The 19,532-nt window shown below is 43.9% G+C and overlaps 1 protein-coding gene across 2 annotated transcripts; it reads left to right on the top strand.

Moving 5' to 3' along the window:
- Nucleotides 1-12,698: 12,698 nt before the first annotated feature.
- Nucleotides 12,699-18,140, top strand: LOC127311557 (syntaxin-43). 2 transcript variants are annotated; one of them, XM_051341998.1, is made up of 8 exons: nucleotides 12,699-13,094; nucleotides 13,645-13,918; nucleotides 14,024-14,113; nucleotides 14,211-14,294; nucleotides 14,850-14,927; nucleotides 15,032-15,097; nucleotides 15,189-15,269; nucleotides 17,633-18,140. In XM_051341998.1, exons 1-8 carry the CDS (start codon nucleotides 12,898-12,900, stop codon nucleotides 17,738-17,740), a joined length of 978 nt encoding a protein of 325 aa, XP_051197958.1. In that variant the 5' UTR covers nucleotides 12,699-12,897; the 3' UTR covers nucleotides 17,741-18,140. The 2 variants fall into 2 exon arrangements, with proteins under 2 accessions (XP_051197958.1, XP_051197957.1); XM_051341997.2 differs by having other exon boundaries at nucleotides 12,700-13,094; nucleotides 13,642-13,918.
- Nucleotides 18,141-19,532: the final 1,392 nt, after the last annotated feature.

Consider the following 19,532-nt stretch of genomic DNA (forward strand, 5'->3'; position numbering starts at 1 on the left):
TTGATCTTGATAAGAAAATGGAAACATGTGATATTGATCTCTTACTTGCTGGTGATTCTACCAAGCATGCATTAGGTAGAATTGATAATATTATGATTGAATTACATATGACATGTTTCCCTATTGATTTTATTGTTATGGACTTGGGGAGTGATGACTCCCAAGTGCAGGAGATCAATTGTAGTAACTTTCAATATAGAAAAGATTATCGAACCCACGAGGTTCAACAATAAAAGTAATAATAAAGCAGTAGTTTTTGGGTTTTTGGTTTATGTTTGCAAGTAAGTAAATAATAGAAAGTAGTTTTTAGTAATGTCAATGCTTTTTTCAGAGAAATCCCAATCCTCTATGCAGCAAGAGGACAAGCTCAACTGTGGAACTATATGTGATCTCCTGAAATAGGGTTATGTAAACAAGGATAAACTGAAAGGGATTAGGGCTATTTGTGATGAGTGATGAAAGATAAGCTGGCATGTAATGTAGGATAGTTTAGCCTTTGTTTGCACTCTGAACCTGTTTACGTGTGATCTATTGTATGATCCAAACTAGTATGATCTGTTGTTTGATCTGTGAACCTTGTTCCCTTTTAACTTTAAGTTTGTTGGCCTATGGTACGATGTGTGGGCCCAATGAGGCATGCCATCTTTTCGGCTAGTGATTTGAAGTGTCAAGCAAATGACACCACATTTGATGATATCCAACTGAAAGGACACGGATGTCGCCTAGAGGGGGGGGGGTGAATAGGCGATTTAAAACTTTTACGAGATGGGCTTAACAAATGCGGAATAAAACTAGCGTTTACTTTGTCAAGCCCAAAGCCTATATACTATGGTTCACCTATGTGCACCAACAACTTATTCTAAGCAAGAGTTCACCTATGTGCACCAACAACTTATGCTAAGCAATACAAGCAAGTATGTGATAGCAAGATATATATAACTTCAAGCACGATGGCTATCACAAGGTAAAGTGCATAAGTAAAGAGCTCGGGTATAGAGATAACCGAGGCACGCGGGAGACGATGATTTATCCCGGAGTTCACACTCTTGCGAGTGCTAATCTCCGGTGGAGAGGTGCGGTTGCTTAGTGCTCCCGAACGCCACAAGAGGCTCACCTTGAGGTGTGGTTGCTCGATGCACACCAACGCCACAAAGGCCTCACCCCAAGATGCGGTACTCACACCACACACCGAACGCCACGAAGGCGCCTCACCTAAATCTCCGGTGACCCTCGCCACAAAGGCCTAGGTCACGGTTCCACTAAGGGATTTCCTTCGAGGCGGAAACCGGGCCTTACACAAAGATTGGGGCACACATCCACAACTTAATTGGAGGCTCCCAACAAACCGCCACAAAGGCCTAGAGTCCGTCTAGGGTTCCAAGAACCCAAGAGTAACAACCTTCTTGCTTTCACCACCACGAATCACCGTGGAGAACTCAAACCGATGCACCAAATGCAATGGCAAGAACACCACAAAGATGCTCAAGTCCTTCTCTCTCAAATTCCAACAAAGCTACAAAAGCTATTGGGGAATAAGAGAGGAAGAACAAAGGAATTCACAAAGAACACCAAGATCAAGATCTAGAGAGTTCCACTCACAAAGAGATGGATTTGATTGGTAGAAATGTAGATCTAGATCTCCTCTCTCTTTTCCCTCAAATGGGGGCAAGAATCATGGAGGGATTGAGAGATGGAGCAAGCTTCTCTAGTTCAACAATGGCGGCGAGAGAGAGTGAGAGAAGCACAGCCCAAGGAGGAAGAAGGGGGGTATTGATACCCCCCAAGAAAATCGAGCCGATTGGGCAAAAACAGGGCCGGATATTCCGGCCCAAGTTGGGGCCTGATTATCCGGGGCCGGATAATCCGGCCTCGGGGACAAAACCTGGACAAAATCCGGCCAAAAATCCGGCCCCTATCCAGAGCTGCTTTTCTTCCGGTCCTTAGACGATTTCGGGGCCGGATATTTCCGAAATATCCGGCCCGGATAATCCGGCCCGGATATTTCCAAAATATCCGGCCTAAGAAAACTGCAGAAACACCAAAACTAAAACGGGCATAACTTTTGCATCCGGACTCCGATTTCGATGATCTTGGGCTCGTTGAAATCACAAAAACGAGCTCTACAACAATATGCATAGAAACATCATAGTCCAGCAAAGGAGGATAGAAACAAATGAAGAAAGGTTTGACCTATCTCAAAAAGACATACCGGTAAAACCTCCAATCTTGAAAATGCAACAAGTTGCCCATGGAAAAACCATTCTCAATGAACTAGAGCTTGTCATGAGAATAAGCACAAGCTCTAAAACATCACATGGATAAGATCCAAATAAAACCAAGAAAGATGATGAACCAAACTCGAAAACGCAACAAGTGATCTATGCGAAATCCGTTTCGATGAACTAGAGCTTGTCATGAGAATAAGCACAAGCTCTAAAACATCACATGGATAAGGTCCAAATAACAACCAAGAAAGATGATGCACCAAACTCGACAACGCAACCAGTGATCTATGCGAAATCCGTTTTCGATGAACTAGAGCTTGTCATGAGAATAAGCACAAGCTCTAAAACATCACATGGATAAGGTCCAAATAACAACCAAGAAAGATGATGCAAGGATGCAAAGGTTTGAGCTCTCTCCGAACGATACGATCGAGTTACTCACTCGAGAGCCCTCTTGATAGTACGGCAACTAAACTATAAACCGGTCTCCAACTACACTATGAGACCGGTGAGAAACAAACCCTATCAAGAGCAAACCTTATACTTGCGCATTCCACTTGAGCTCGATGACGACGATCTTGACCTCAACAAGATGGAACGCCTTTCTTGCTTGTGCTTGCTTGACGAAGTCTTGTGGATTGCTCCCCCATAATCCACCATGGGAGAGCTTCTTCTTGGCGCATCTTCACATATCCATGATCACCATATGGATGGCAAGACTCAAGCAAAGGATCTCTTCGAGATGGCTCATCTTGAACTTGCACTTCATTTCTTCATTCTTCATCATGTTGATGTCTTGAAGTAGCTTGAGGGCTCACTTCATCTTCATCTTCAAGACATACTTGACACTTGATATCCTTCATCAATTTCTTCTTATTGCAACCTTGAAGCCAACATATGGTTCAAGAATTGCCTATGGACAACTCCTACAAATATAACTCAATGCAAACATTAGTCCATAGGGATTGTCATTAATTACCAAAACCACACATGGGGGCTCCATGCACTTTCAATCTCCCCCATTTTGGTAATTGATGACAATCTCTTTGAGAGGGTTTATATAAGGAATTTAAGTAACAAATAAGTTGAATATATAGAGCAAACTCCCCATAATATATGCATGTGTGAATGATCTTGACTTTCATTGCATATATTGGCATTCAAAGCCTAGTGGAGTTTCCTCTAAATATTCAACTATGCAAAGCAACAAGATGCAATGCAATAAAGGCACATGCTTAAGCACAAAGCAAAGACATAACCAAATTCCCTTAAACCCTCCAAACTTCTCCCCCATTGGCACCAATTGCCGAAATGGGTGAAAAATTTAAAAGGCTAATATAGTGAGAGTTCCTCCATAGCGTGTGCATTTCTCATAATTTGAGTGGAATCAAATGCACATATCCAATGGCGAATATTCGGAAGGAATCACACTATAGATAGGATCAAAGATTGCAAAAAGATAACAAAGTCAAGAAGCTTCAACAAATGAAGCAAGCAACCAAATGAATCACAAAGAGGATACCAAAAGAAAGATAGATATTATGATAAGATCAAGAAGATTGCTCTAAATAATATGAGGAAGCTCCCCAAGGTTTGTGCACAAAACTAGACAATTTGCATTGGAGTATAAAGTGCACAAACATGGAATCATCACTCCCATAATATCATTCAAAAACAAAAGATACCAAGTGAATCAAACTCTAATGATCACCACAAGATAGTGCTCTAAATCAAATGAGGAAGCTCCCCAAGGTACATGCATAAATTAAAATGTTGTATTTGAATACAATATGCATAACATGGAATCCTCACTCCCTCATTACCATTTAAAACACAAACATTTGGAATAGATCATAGATAGAGAAATAAGCTTAACACTTGCAACAAACAAATAGTTGAGCAAAAAGTAAGAGGCACCATAATAAAAGAGGCTCAACCAAGAGGATATGTGAAAGGCATGATAAAGAATATTATAAGACTATTACAAGGATGAGCAAAAAGCATCATCATAGTCTTCAATGAATTATATTGCTTGGCATGACCAATCAACATGCAATAAATAAAAAAGATATCAAAAGGAGATGTATCATCTCTTATGTGTATAAGTTTCTCTAAGTGGGCAATATCACAAAGATATTTATCCACAAAGAAACATGCACACACAAAATAGATACGCAAGAAAAATAGTATGATATTCAAGACGAAGTCATGCAATATACCAATAAGAATTTTTGCTTAATAGCATGGCCAAAGGCTCAATTTTATCTTATTGTACATTCATGAACTTCAACCACAAACAACTAAAATACATCACAAATATCAACAAGGGATAGAAGATAGTTGGGATGCATTTGAGAAAGGCAACAAGTATCACAAACGGGGATACCAAAAGAAGTAACTAAATTTGCACTTTCATCTATATTGCACATGTGAGAGCCTTGAGGAATTGATATGCAACAAAATTGCTAGATAGGCATAGTTGGGATGGATGAATCATGAGCATGATTTAAAATACTTCCCAACAAATGCACTCATCTCAAATTACTCACATTCACAATAAAGAGGTTTCATTAAGACTTTTGCAAGAAGCACAACATTTGCAAATCAAGAGATTCATGCCAAGATGCAACCATAAGGCTGGATACAAGAAAAGTATGCATGAGAAGATACTTGTTACCAAGATAGCATTGGTGTGGATGTAGTAGATATGTGTTCGTTGATCATCCTAGCTTGCCTCACGTTACCATTGAGTCACCACTTCTTTCCAAGAGTGAGACAAGCATTCAATGCATATCCATTGTACCTAACACAAAGGTAAGTACAAAATGGTCCCCAAACTAATTGGGTTCGAAGTAGTTAGACACACTACAACATATAGGACAAACTCCACAATTCTATGTGCATATAGATATGAAATTGAATTTCATGCACATCTTAGTCAAATTAGGATTTGATGGAGTTTACCCTATATATTGGATCAAAGAAAGTGACACATGCCATAAGATATACATATATTAAATATGCATGCACAATACTTTCAAGAACCAAAGGAAGATACAATTTGGACAAAACACCAAATAAACCAAGAGACAATGGTTGTCCAAATTATATCAAAGAATCAAATCAACACAAGATTGACTCCAAAGACTTATCTCATTATAAGAAGCTAATTAAACCTAAGCACAAAGGAATGAGATAACCAACTCCCAAGAGAGCAAGGTTCCAACAAATAAACCAAACCCTCGACACTTTTTATGATGGCACAAAGTACCAAAAGAAAATTTATGACTCCCAAAACCAAATTTTTGATAAAGATCAAGAGATGTTAAGCATTCTAACAAATATAGGAGAGCTCCCCCAAGATTAGTGCATTATCTAGGATTTTGCATATGAATACTAAATGCACAAAACTAGGATCATCACGCTACCTAAATCTACTAAAATGCTAAGAAAGTTTGAATAGACAAATTAGATCCATAAGATGCAAGGAAGACACATGGGAGTCAAAGCACAACACATTCATGGCAATAAATAAGACAATTTAAACACAAGAGCCAATGTAAATATGATCAATAAATTTCTACCCAATAATAGATTGCCAATTGTCCTAGGATAAGAGGTATTAGGAAATATTTTCCGGTGGTAGTTTGTAAGTATATGTAAGATCATATCTACACCAAATAAAGCATATGGTAAAAGATAAGAGTTAACCATCATGCAAAGAGAGTTTCTTGATAGCTTCAGTTAGTCATACCATCATGCAAAGCAATTAATAGTATTCATACCAACATGCAAAGCAATTAATAGTATTCATACCAACATGCAAAGCAATTAATAGTACTCATACCAACATGCAAAGCAATTAATAGTATGACTTGAAGCATATGGTTTTCCAAAAATGTATTGAGGGACACATTGTGAAAAACCATGCTAAGAACCACTTTCACAAATAAGATCCACAAAGATATTAGCAATGAAGCCATTTAAGCAAATTGGAACTTGTTTGAGAAAACATGTCACATATGAGAGATAATTTACAATATCAATTCTATGTGACACAACCTCAAATGTTCACATTTCCTAGGCTTGTAATATGCACAAAGCTTATTACTCCCCCATAATGTGACAAGGAATTTATTTTCACAAGAGGCAAATAAGATCCAACTAGAGATATTAATGAACATTAGAATTTGATTTTCTCATGAAGATGACATACCACATAGAGACTAGATAATCTTGCAATATCAATTCTAAGTGATATTCCTCATGTACACACATTGTTAGGATTGTGAAATTCCTAAAGGCATATCACTCCCCCAAAATGTTATAGTCCATTAATCTCTCATAAGAGCCATATAAGATACAACAAGATGCAAAGAGGCTCCAACACAAGCACAAATACATGGTGTGCAACCTAACATACATAGACTTGATTTCTCAAAAAAAAACAAGTAGGATGCACAACATATACAAACACATGTTAGGAACAAAACTAACACATGCAAAGGGGCGAGTAACTTTCAATATAAATGAGTTGAGCACATGTTACCGCAAGGAGGAACATTGGGTGTATGATAGAAGTAAGATAACCAAAAGACTTGGCTTGAGATAATATAAATGATGAAGATCCCTTAATTCTTTATGATGTAGCCAAGTCTCCAATGCCCTCCAACAAGCACCTATTGATCAAGTTTTGGATTGTTGGTCCCCAACTAAGTTGGGTCCTAAGAGGTTAGTCACAATAGGCCTGGCAACCCAAATGGTTCTTTTCTTGACACCACTTTGAGCACCAACAAATTTGGCAAACACATTGCCACCCTCATCCTTACGAAGAGAATAAACATCATCAATGGTGATAGAGTTGGATGAGGTACCAATAGTGCAAAAGGAGGAGATGTGACCCTTCTCACGGCATATGTAGCAAGTTCTTTTCTTCTCCTTCTTCTCACTAGATTTCTCCACAATGGGAGCATTGGCTTGATTCTTCTTGGGAAGTGGCATTTCTTCAACTTGAGGTTGAATATGAGTTTGAGCTTGAGGCCGCTTCCCTTTTTGCTTCTTCTTCAAAGGGCAAGATCTAACATGGTGCCCTTCAATTTTGCACTTGAAGCAAACGATCTTGGCCGGGTCTTTGACTTGTACTTTGCCCTTCTTCTTCTTGTTGTTCTTGGACTTGATCTTGTTGTTGGAGTTGAATCCAAGTCCACTCTTGTCATTGGGGGATTGTTGCACACTTAACATCTTATCAAGTTTGCATTTCCCTTCATGACCCTTTACCAAGTCGTTCTTCAAAGAAGAGACTTGGGCCTTGAGCTCTTTGATTTCCTCTACATGGTTAGTAACAACACAAGTACTAGTGGAAGTAGAACCTTCATTGTTAGAGCAACAAGGCAATGAAGATAATTCATCACAAGATTTAGCAATATTATGAGTGGATGAATTACTAGGACTAGCACATGGCAATATAACATTTTGAGTAGTAGTGCTAGTACCCACATGAGGCTCACAAGGTGTTGCCTTAGATATTATAGCCTCATGAGCTAACTTTAGCCTATCATGAGAGGCTAGAAGATCCTCATAGGAGCTAGAAAGCTTTCCATGAATTTCTCCCAATTTCCCATAATTGCTAGTTAGCAAATCAAGTTGAGCCCTTAGCTCAACATTCTCCTTCAAGGTAGATGCTTCACAAGAAGTAGAGTTAGTAGCACAAGCATCATTATCAATAGCAATAGGAGAAGGCAAGTTGGCATGCACTTTTAGATAAGAAGCTTTAAGTTGCTCATGCGACTCGGTGAGTTTGGTGAGCGCACTCTCAATGACCCTTGAGCCCTTTTTGAGTTGCTCAAAATCCTCAAGGAGTTTAGCATTAACAAACACAAGCTTATCATTTTTTAGCTTTAGTTCATTTGCCATCTCAAGAGCTCTATCATGGTTTTCCTTTTCTCTAGACAATTCTAGAGCAAAGGTCTCCTCAAGAGCTTCCTTGATGGTTTGTTCTTCTTCAAGTTCATTCTTTAAAGATGCTACATCATCGGCATACTCTCGTTCAAGAGCACCCTTTTTATCAATGGTGTTCTCATGCATCCAAATAAGTTTTTGGCTCTCAATAGCGGTAGTCAAGATTTCAAAGAAGTGAGTGCTAGCAATTTTATCTTTGCAAATAATCTTGAATACACTCTTACCCTTATCGCGTAGAGAGACAACCCAATCCTCTTCTTCATAAACATCCTCATCCTTATCACCACGAGAAGTATGAGGTTCCATGGTAGGAGATACCGTGGAACCCTTGGCCATAAGGCACATATGAGAACCGTGAGATAAAGATGAGGAGTTACTTGAGGCTCCTTTCAAGATCTTGTCTTGACCAATAGAATCTTTGGTTTCCTCTACAATGTTAGTCACACAACAACTAGAGGAAATAGAAGCATTTTTATCATGGCCACAAGACAAAGCAAGCATATCATCATTAGATTTATTCAAGCAACTTACACATGATATGCAAGGACTATCAACACAAGCATGTAAATCATTTCTAGTGCTAGATGTGTTTGAGTCCGTAGATGAAACATTGCATTGAGATAGAGATGAAGAATCATCAATAGAAAGCTTAATATCAACATTGCAATTTTCATCACCACTCACCATATCATTACCTTGTGTCTTGACACACTTTGGTGAAGTGGATGAAGATGAGAACTCATCACGGCCGGAAGTGGAAGCAATGCAATCATCCTTAATAATATTGGACACATCATATTTATCTTGAATTTTTGTCCATAACTCATGAGCGCTCCCAAAAGGCATGATTGAAGAAGTAACTACATTGCTCACAACAATGGAAAACACATGAGAAGCAAGAGCATCGAGGCAAGAGTTTTTCTCCTCCTCAAGAGATAAATTTTGAGGATCCTTAGGAGAAGAAAAACCCATGCCAAGAAATCGCTCCATGTCCGGAGACATACGCCGCAAAATATTAAGCACATAAATTTTCCATAGATCATAATTTGTGCCATCAAATATAACCAAGTTATTGTGCGCTAATCCCCTAACCGACATCTTTACTCTCAAGGCGGTGAAGCCTAAGAATGAGAGACCTTGCTCGATACCAATTGAAAGGACACGGATGTCGCCTAGAGGGGGGGGTGAATAGGCGATTTAAAACTTTTACGAGATGGGCTTAACAAATGCGGAATAAAACTAGCGTTTACTTTGTCAAGCCCAAAGCCTATATACTATGGTTCACCTATGTGCACCAACAACTTATTCTAAGCAAGAGTTCACCTATGTGCACCAACAACTTATGCTAAGCAATACAAGCAAGTATGTGATAGCAAGATATATATAACTTCAAGCACGATGGCTATCACAAGGTAAAGTGCATAAGTAAAGAGCTCGGGTATAGAGATAACCGAGGCACGCGGGAGACGATGATTTATCCCGGAGTTCACACTCTTGCGAGTGCTAATCTCGGTGGAGAGGTGCGGTTGCTTAGTGCTCCCGAACGCCACAAGAGGCTCACCTTGAGGTGTGGTTGCTCGATGCACACCAACGCCACAAAGGCCTCACCCCAAGATGCGGTACTCACACCACACACCGAACGCCACGAAGGCGCCTCACCTAAATCTCCGGTGACCCTCGCCACAAAGGCCTAGGTCACGGTTCCACTAAGGGATTTCCTTCGAGGCGGAAACCGGCCTTACACAAAGATTGGGGCACACATCCACAACTTAATTGGAGGCTCCCAACAAACCGCCACAAAGGCCTAGAGTCCGTCTAGGGTTCCAAGAACCCAAGAGTAACAACCTTCTTGCTTTCACCACCACGAATCACCGTGGAGAACTCAAACCGATGCACCAAATGCAATGGCAAGAACACCACAAAGATGCTCAAGTCCTTCTCTCTCAAATTCCAACAAAGCTACAAAAGCTATTGGGGAATAAGAGAGGAAGAACAGAGGAATTCACAAAGAACACCAAGATCAAGATCTAGAGAGTTCCACTCACAAAGAGATGGATTTGATTGGTAGAAATGTAGATCTAGATCTCCTCTCTTTTCCCTCAAATGGGGGCAAGAATCATGGAGGGATTGAGAGATGGAGCAAGCTTCTCTAGTTCAACAATGGAGGGAGAGAGAGTGAGAGAAGCACAGCCCAAGGAGGAAGAAGGGGGTATTTATACCCCCCAAGAAAATCGAGCCTTTTGGGAAAAAACAGGGCCGGATATTCCGGCCCAAGTTGGGGCCGGATTATCCGGCCGGATAATCCGGCCTCGTGGACAAAACCTGGACAAAATCCGGCCAAAAATCCGGCCCCTATCCAGAGCTGCTTTTCTTCCGGTCCTTAGACGATTTCGGGGCCGGATATTTCCGAAATATCCGGCCCGGATAATCCGGCCCGGATATTTCCAAAATATCCGGCCTAAGAAAACCGCAAACACCAAAACTAAAACGGGCATAACTTTTGCATCCGACTCCGATTTCGATGATCTTGGGCTCGTTGAAATCACAACAACGAGCTCTACAACAATATGCATAGAAACATCATAGTCCAGCAAAGGAGGATAGAAACAAATGAAGAAAGGTTTGACCTATCTCAAAAAGACATACCAGTAAAACCTCCAATCTTGAAAATGCAACAAGTTGCCCATGGAAAAACCATTCTCAATGAACTAGAGCTTGTCATGAGAATAAGCACAAGCTCTAAAACATCACATGGATAAGATCCAAATAAAACCAAGAAAGATGATGAACCAAACTCGAAAACGCAACAAGTGATCTATGCGAAATCCGTTTTCGATGAACTAGAGCTTGTCATGAGAATAAGCACAAGCTCTAAAACATCACATGGATAAGGTCCAAATAACAACCAAGAAAGATGATGAACCAAACTCGAAAACGCAACAAGTGATCTATGCGAAATCCGTTTTCGATGAACTAGAGCTTGTCATGAGAATAAGCACAAGCTCTAAAACATCACATGGATAAGGTCCAAATAACAACCAAGAAAGATGATGCAAGGATGCAAAGGTTTGAGCTCTCTCCGAACGATACGATCGAGTTACTCACTCGAGAGCCCTCTTGATAGTACGGCAACTAAACTATAAACCGGTCTCCAACTACACTATGAGACCGGTGAGAAACAAACCCTATCAAGAGCAAACCTTATACTTGCGCATTCCACTTGAGCTCGATGACGACGATCTTGACCTCAACAAGATGGAACGCCTTTCTTGCTTGTGCTTGCTTGACGAAGTCTTGTGGATTGCTCCCCCATAATCCACCATGGGAGAGCTTCTTCTTCGGCGCATCTTCACATATCCATGATCACCATATGGATGGCAAGACTCAAGCAAAGGATCTCTTCGAGATGGCTCATCTTGAACTTGCACTTCATTTCTTCATTCTTCATCATGTTGATGTCTTGAAGTAGCTTGAGGGCTCACTTCATCTTCATCTTCAAGACATACTTGACACTTGATATCCTTCATCAATTTCTTCTTATTGCAACCTTGAAGCCAACATATGGTTCAAGAATTGCCTATGGACAACTCCTACAAATATAACTCAATGCAAACATTAGTCCATAGGGATTGTCATTAATTACCAAAACCACACATGGGGGCTCCATGCACTTTCACCAACCTTGTAAAAAAGAACAAACATTTCTCCTTGTGCTTTTTACTTGGTTGAATATCATCAATTGTGGTGTTCAATGATTTGAGGCTTTATAGTTTTGATTGCATCATGCTTATCTAATGTCCAGTGATTTGTTATGTGGCACAATGCAAGGCAAGGGAATGTCCATAAACCTATTCCTATGTGCAGCAAGATTGCTTGCACATTAGACTTAGTTTGCGGACAGTCCCTTTGCATTGGGTGTTCATTGATATGAGGCCTTCTTGTCCCGTTAAATCAAATTGTCATGTGACGCTCAACCTGCATCCTTGCTCGTTTTATCATCACACGCTTCTATTTGTGCTCATTCATATCGCTTCTTGGTTTTGAAGTGCTCGAAGATGATGATGATGGGTGAATCGGGCAAGCTCTTTGGCAAGGGTTGTTCCAACGAAGATGGAGAAGGCAGCGCCGGCAAGAGGCCTAAGGGGAGACGGTCAAGGTTGGGCATTTCCATGACGACGTCGAACCAACCCACTCTGCCAAAGTGGTGTTGTCTCCGAGGTTGGAAATGCTCCCAATCCCAGTAGGCATTCGTCCTTACCTTGGCACCGTCCCTAGGGCGGTCATCCTCAAGACAAACACCGGCTGCTCCTGGATGGTGAAGCTGAGGGAAATCAAAGATGTTGTCTGCCTCGATCAAGGTCGGACTGCATTTGTCGCTGCTCACCAGGTGAAGCTCGATCGACTACTTCATAACCTTCAAGATGCTCAGGGACGACGTCTTCAAGGTCACCATCTTCGACTACACCATGAAAGAGGTGGTCCAGAGGTGCCCAAACAGGGCCCAAACTCTTTCTTCCAGCTTCCCGGCCCAACTTGGGCCCGGTCAGCAGCAGGTCGCCTCCTTCCTTCCTTGCTGGCGAAGTGTCTCCCAAATCGGCAAGGACTCTCCTCCCGCACCAACTGCCCCAATTCCTCCCCTCCTCGCCGTCGAGATCTCGCCTCGCCGCGCGCGCGCGCCCTCCGGCCTGCCTCAGCCGTCTCCCGCCCGCGGCCCATGGCGACGCGGAACCGGACGCCGCTCTTCCGCAAGTACCGCGACGCGCTGCGGCACGTCCGCGCGCCCGCCGGGGCGCCCTCCTCCTCCTCCTCCTCAGGCGGCGGCGGGCCGGTGATCGAGATGTCCTCCCTCCTGCGGCACGACCGCACCTACGCGCCCCTCAGCACCGACGACCCCGCCGCCTCCTCCTCCAGGTGAATCTGACCACCCCCTAGAGACCAGATTAGGTAGCTACCTAGCTAGCTAAATTCCACCACAGTTTATGAAATCGTGGTACCGTACGGGAGTCGCAGCTGGAATGCGTGCTCGCCGTCATATGTTCAAAGGAAGTAGCTGAAATGCTTAGTTGCAAATCACTAGGCTCGTCCATAAGTTAGTCTGATCTGAGCTGTGCATTAGCTAATTGACCTGGCCATCCATTTTTCTGATCTAAGCTACCCCTCTACATCAGCTAAATTCGGAGTAACACGCACGCCGTTTATATTGTACCGGAGCATGCGCCGATACTGGAGCACTAGGGTACGAAATGTGGGCTTCGATCACACACGGTGAATATAGAGCTTAAGCTCCCGTGAAGAAATTCGGGTGTTATTTCCCGGGCTCGTAATAGGTTGAGAGGGGAAATTGAGCTGTAGTAGGTTAAATGCGCGGTTGCTCAGTGTCGTATAAAACGCACCTCCAGACATGCGACAACTGATCAGACCGATGACATGGTACTGACACATGATTACTGCTGTGCAGTAGAGGCACGGTGGCGGTGGGCCTTCCCCCAGCGTGGGTGGATATTTCCGAGGATATATCCGCAAACATGCAGCGGGCAAAGACGAAAATGGCGGAGCTGGCCAAGGCGCATGCCAAGGCCTTGATGCCGTCCTTCGGCGACGGCGTGGATGACCAGCGAGCGATCGAGGTTCTCACGCACGAGATCACGGACCTGCTCAAGAGGTCCGAGAAACGGCTGCAGAAGCTGGCCACGAATGATTCCTCGGAGGATTCAAAAGTCCGAAAGAATGTTCAGGTGACGAATCGCCCTTGATCTTTTGTATTAATAACAGTTACAGCACTGGTAACTGCTGCAAATGTTTGTGTTGATGGAGGGATTCCCTTTGGCTGTTATCTGCAGCGTTCCCTCGCTACAGACTTGCATAGTCTGTCGATCGAGTTCCGGAAAAAACAGTCGTCTTATTTGAAACAGCTTCGCCAGCAGAAAGAGGTTTGCCACCCTGCTTATGATGTTTTCAGAAGTTCAGATACTTGTACTACTTATCTCACTCTAACAAAGGTTCTTGGCTAACAAAATGGGATTGCAGGGGCAAGATGGTGTTGATTTGGAAATGAACATGAATGGGTCTAAGTCGACATTTGAACTTGAAGACGATGAATTCGAGGATGTGGTATGCTTTTGCCTCTGTCTTTACTTACTGAAGACTAGTTTTTGTTGCGAATCTGTTTGCTCCTGAGTCTTTGCAGCTTTATCATTAGAAACTTATGTCCGCTCTAGTGATTGTTTCATTGTTTTCTTTGCAATGTACTCGCTCCCTGTTGTGTCACTGTAAGTTTTATTGAGACAAACTCATGGTTTCAACTAGCATGGTTCACTTCTGATCCATAAGTAAAAAAGAAAATTGAGAAGCAAAAGGCAAAAGAATAAAGGCAGAGGTATGTGCAATTAAAGTTGCATTTGGCTTGGGTGATTAGTCAAATAGTCATACATGGCATTGGTAATGATAATCTGCAAATTTGGGGTAGAGTTTTGGACTTTGGATGTGAAGGCATATGCTTAGTAGAACAGGGCATTGACCATGGTTTCCCCTAAGATCTTCCCAGTCTATTACTTATCTACTTAGGGAACGGCCAAACTGGTTGAGAGAGGTTGCTGATGAGAAGTCTAGCAAACTCATTAAACTAAGCTGTTGGTGCTGCAATTCATTCTAGGATTTTATTTTCAGGGTTTCACTGAGGTTCAGATGTCAAAACTTAAGAAAAGTGAAGCATTCACTAGAGAAAGGGAAAGAGAAATCGAGCAGGTTAGTTCTTTATTTGTTCAATACTTATGCACAAACTTTATGTAAATGAAAAATAGTTTACTGTTTCCATGAAATTTACTTTCATTATCTTCTTGTTGTTGAAGGTTGTCGAATCAGTCAATGAGCTTGCACAGATCATGAAGGATCTTTCAGTTCTTGTGATTGATCAGGTATGAAAATCCTAACTTCATTGGTTATTATTGATGGTAAGGTATAATTACTAGTGCAGACTTCAGACTCTTTATTTCTTCATTTGAACAGGGAACAATTGTTGATCGGATAGATTACAATGTACAGAATGTTGCAGCTTCAGTTGAAGAGGGCTATAAACAGTTACAAAAGGTTTCATACTCATTCCTGTTTCCTGCATCTCCATTAGTAGTTATTGCGTTTGCTTGGGGTAGACAAACTGGAATTTTATGCCACACTCAAGTTATATTGTTAGGCACAAAAAAAAATCAGTGCAGATAGCAAGTGGTCAATCTTTTTCGACCTTTGACCAGTAAATCTGACCGGTCTATGAATAGAACGGCTAGGTTAGCCATTCAAAAGAATATGAAGATATTGGGTAGGTTAGCTATTCAAAAGAAATTTGAAGATATAGCGGAGTGTTTAAAGTTACTCCCCCGAGACCATAAGAATGACAGTAATGCTACCTACGGATTTTTTTTTACGGAAATCACTTACAGACTCACCCACGTGCACAGCAGGCAGGTAAGGGTCCCCATTTTTAAGCAAGGAATCCAAATTGAACCAACCAGTTCATTCCACGTGAGCTCGTAGAGGTTTTGTTAGCCAAAGAGTCCCTAAGGCAGCTCGTAGAGGTTTTGTTAGCCAAAGAGTCCCTAAGGGCATCTCCAGCGGCGCGACGCTAACGGGACGCTGAGCGACCGTTTTTGTCCACCGTGACCGGAAATGCGTCTGGGCCCTGCTCCAGCGGGGCGACGCAAAGTGACCCGGCCGTCCGCGGAGACGCAAACCTGGCTCAAATATGCGCCAGGTTTGCGTCTCTGCGGACGCTGCGCGGTCGCAGAAAATGTCCGCGTTGGGTGCATCCGGGCCCGGTCGGCAGTGACTAGGTAAGCAAAAGATTTTTTCATTACTATTGATTGGCCAAAAGGACCATCTTTACAGAGATGGTTAGTCGAGTTAACCTAAAACTACAACGGACGTACCTACTCGCCGTCGCGTGGCCTACACCGGCCTCGGTTACTCGCAGTCGCGCGGCCTACTACTGACCGCTGGAGGGGCCGGCGCCGTCGTCGAAGCGCGAGCGCTTCGCGCACTCCGCACGCCGGGCACGCCGCAGCTTGGCCACCCCCTCCCGCCTGCAGCGTTCGAGGGACTCGGCCAGAGAGGAGTCCCACAAGAGTGCCGCCGCCTCCACCGCTGCCGCCGCCGCCTCCTTCGCCTGGGCCGCCGCCTGCAACCCTGCCATCTGGGCGACGAAGCGGGCCCTGTCCCTAGCCGCCTCCGCCACCGCTTCGTCCCTGGCGGCGATGGCGACCGCCAGCTCCCGGTTCTCCTGCTCGAGCCACGCGGGAGAAGGGCCCCTCCGCTGGAGCGAGTCCAGGTCGGAGCACAGTAACCCCCCAGCCATGGCGATCGCTGGGCGTCCCCAGCGAGGGTCTCGAAGGACGCGACCAGAACGAGCTGGTCGTCGGCGCACTCAAAGCGGTTGGGGACGGGGGCGTTGTCGTCCGCGATGTCGTGGATGACGGTGTCCGCTGGTGGGGCCGCCGGACGGGCCGGCATCGCCGCCCGCACCTCCGCGAGCTCCTCCCTAGCGTCGGCGAGCTCAGCCATGGCGTTCGCGATCTCCGCCCTGGTCGCCGCGAGGCGCCCTTCGGCGCGCGCCTCCGCCTCCGCCACCGCCTCCGCAACCTCCTCCGCCGCCGCCGCCTCCAGGTCCAGCTGCTGGGCCTCAACGCCGGCGATGACTACCTCCTCCTCCTCCGGGTGGAGGTGGTGGCACATCTGAACAACGTGCTCCCAACTAATGTGGTCGGCCATGGATGGATGGTAGGGTTTAGCTTGAGGTGTGCCCGTCGCCCCCGCCGGTATCCACCATATATAGCCACGGCGGGGCGGGGAACGGCGTTGGCGCGCAGGCCGTTTCCCGCGCGCGCGAAACGCCCGCGAAACTTGCCAATGTATTGGGCACGCGCGGGAACGATCGTCGTCGCGCGGGAATAGTTAATCGCCGGCGGCAGTCCTCGACGGGACGTAAAACGCCATTAGCGAGCTTGACGCTGTCCCTGCTAAAAAAATGCGTCCGCACCGCTGGAGGTACCCCCGACGCAAACGGTCGTCCTGGGCCACATGGCGTCCGCGGGACGCAAACGGACATTTCGGACGTCCGAAATGCGTCGGCCCGCTGGAGATGCCCTAAGTCTAGGATTATTGAGAATGTAAAAGCATCCGGTAGAAAGTAAAGAAAATGTTAAGTTTCCAGAGGCTGTTAATTTTAAACTAATTCTAGAATTTACCGCAAGTACTGTATGCATTTATGACTCCTCTCTCTCTCTGTCTGCACATAGATATTTAACTGTGTGCCGACATTTTTTTTAATCTACATCAGTCCTTGATGTTTCATCTGCAGCACCTTATATATGAAAGAGCTTCTTCAAAGGAAAAAAAAAAAAGGAGGTATCGTCAGTCACTGAAGTTTGCAGTAACATTTTCATCTGATCTCTGTTTTTCAGGCTGAGAGGACGCAGAAGAAAGGGGGCATGGTTATGTGTGCCACTGTCCTCGTCATTCTTATCTTCATCATGATAGTCCTCCTGATTTTGAAGAAGATCCTTTTCTGACTTTGCTCTCTCTTTTACGGCTGAGGACACTCTCCAAGTGAACGCCACTCACATACTCTTATGTGAATGACTATTCAGTGCCTGCGTATTAGAAAAGGTGCTCTCATTTGCATCTTGCAATAGTGATCTCAAAAGATGGTTCATCTGCCCTTGTTCATAGTGGCTGGGCCAGCAACTCTCTTCAGCCTTCCACTTTTTTTGCAGCACTGCTGAGTGTAGAGATGTCATATTCATACGGGTCCCATTTTTTAATGAAGAGTTCTGTAGACACAATTCACACCGACCTGTTTGTCTTGGAGCGACCAGGTCTGGTTTTGTATGCTCTGTATAAAGTTGTACCAAGTTGTACCAGAACCCTGTTCTTAGAAATATAAAAAGGTAGTCTCACTCTCTTGCGTCATTACCATTTTGTCTAGTTTTTGAAATTGTGTTACTGTGTACCAGATGATCCTAACATTTTTGCAACAACTTCTATATTGTGGTTCCCATTGGTCTATCAACTTTTTAAAAATCTTACTGCTCTCTTTCGAGCCTGACTAACTATGTCCCCCTTCAGTATGATATGAATTGTACATTGTGGTGTATATGGGGAACGCTTGCGAGTCCGCATCGATCCTCCTGTAGTGCACTGTGGATTTCCTTTTCAGGTTTCAGCATGTTGATGCTGTCAGTTTACCATTCAAGTTCGTCTGATGATCTCGGCGATTGTCGCTGCAATTAGCCTGTGCTGCTGCTAAGCTGGAAGGATATTGTCTGGCTGGCATAGGCGCAAGAAATGAAAGCCATGGATGATGGATCTCTGTGGGCCACCATTTACTCCCCCAACCCCTTCCATGAATCAGGTTTGCAGGCTGTGGTGTTTTCTTGCCCTCATTTTGACCAGCTGGTCCCAAATCATGCAGCATGGTACTGCTAGTGGTGATGTAGGATATGCATGTGCCCCCACATGTAAATTCAATCCAGCCTTGTGTGTGTCCTTTTGTCCCAATTTATGGTGCCCCAGCTGTTGTAGTAAGTTGGTCAGGAGCTATGTTTCTCCTACTAGACACCTATCTAGGTTAGTTTTCTTATCTTTTCTTTCTCCTGCTTCACCTGCATGGTAGTACTGCTGGTAGGGGCATGCCCTACAGCCCACAGAGTGACAACCTATCTATCAATCTATGAATAAGGCAGCACAGGGAGGAGAGGAGAGGAGAGAGGAAACCTTTTGGGAGCATTTGATTTGGTTTGCTCCAGCCAGCAGCTAGTACTACTCAGATATTCAAATGTGATAGGATAGTAATAGCACCGTACAAGATTCAGAATCTTGAATGCTTCTGCATCTGCTGTCCCTTGCTCTCTCCAGCTCTCATGTTCATCTTCTCCCCAGCTAGAGGGAAGGGGGTAGGGGCTGGCCGGTGGTGATAGATTTAACCTAGTTTAGTACTACTAGTAATGTTTGAGGCTTAAGATCTGCTTGAAATCTTTGTAGATTGTAAGTATATAGGCTTGTAGTAGGCCTGTGTAGTACTGCAAGCTCGAAGCAAATGCGAAGGGGATACAGGTCAGGTCAAAGCAAGGGGTCTGGGACGGTCAAAAAAAAAAGCAAGGGGTCTGGGTGTCTTGTGCTTTGTTTAGTGTGAACAGATTGCAGATTGGTTTGTGCTGTACAAGTACGTATCTGCTTCCTGCATACGTAATAAGTAACCTCTGTACTTATATATTGTACACAAATTATTGCTGGTCCTAATGCTTTGAATATCGTGGAGCCTGCTTGCATGAATGATATCGTGCTCTGTAGGATTGTCCAAGT

The sequence above is a fragment of the Lolium perenne genome, chromosome 7 (assembly GCF_019359855.2).
Source record: "Lolium perenne isolate Kyuss_39 chromosome 7, Kyuss_2.0, whole genome shotgun sequence".
Lineage (NCBI taxonomy): Eukaryota > Viridiplantae > Streptophyta > Magnoliopsida > Poales > Poaceae > Lolium > Lolium perenne.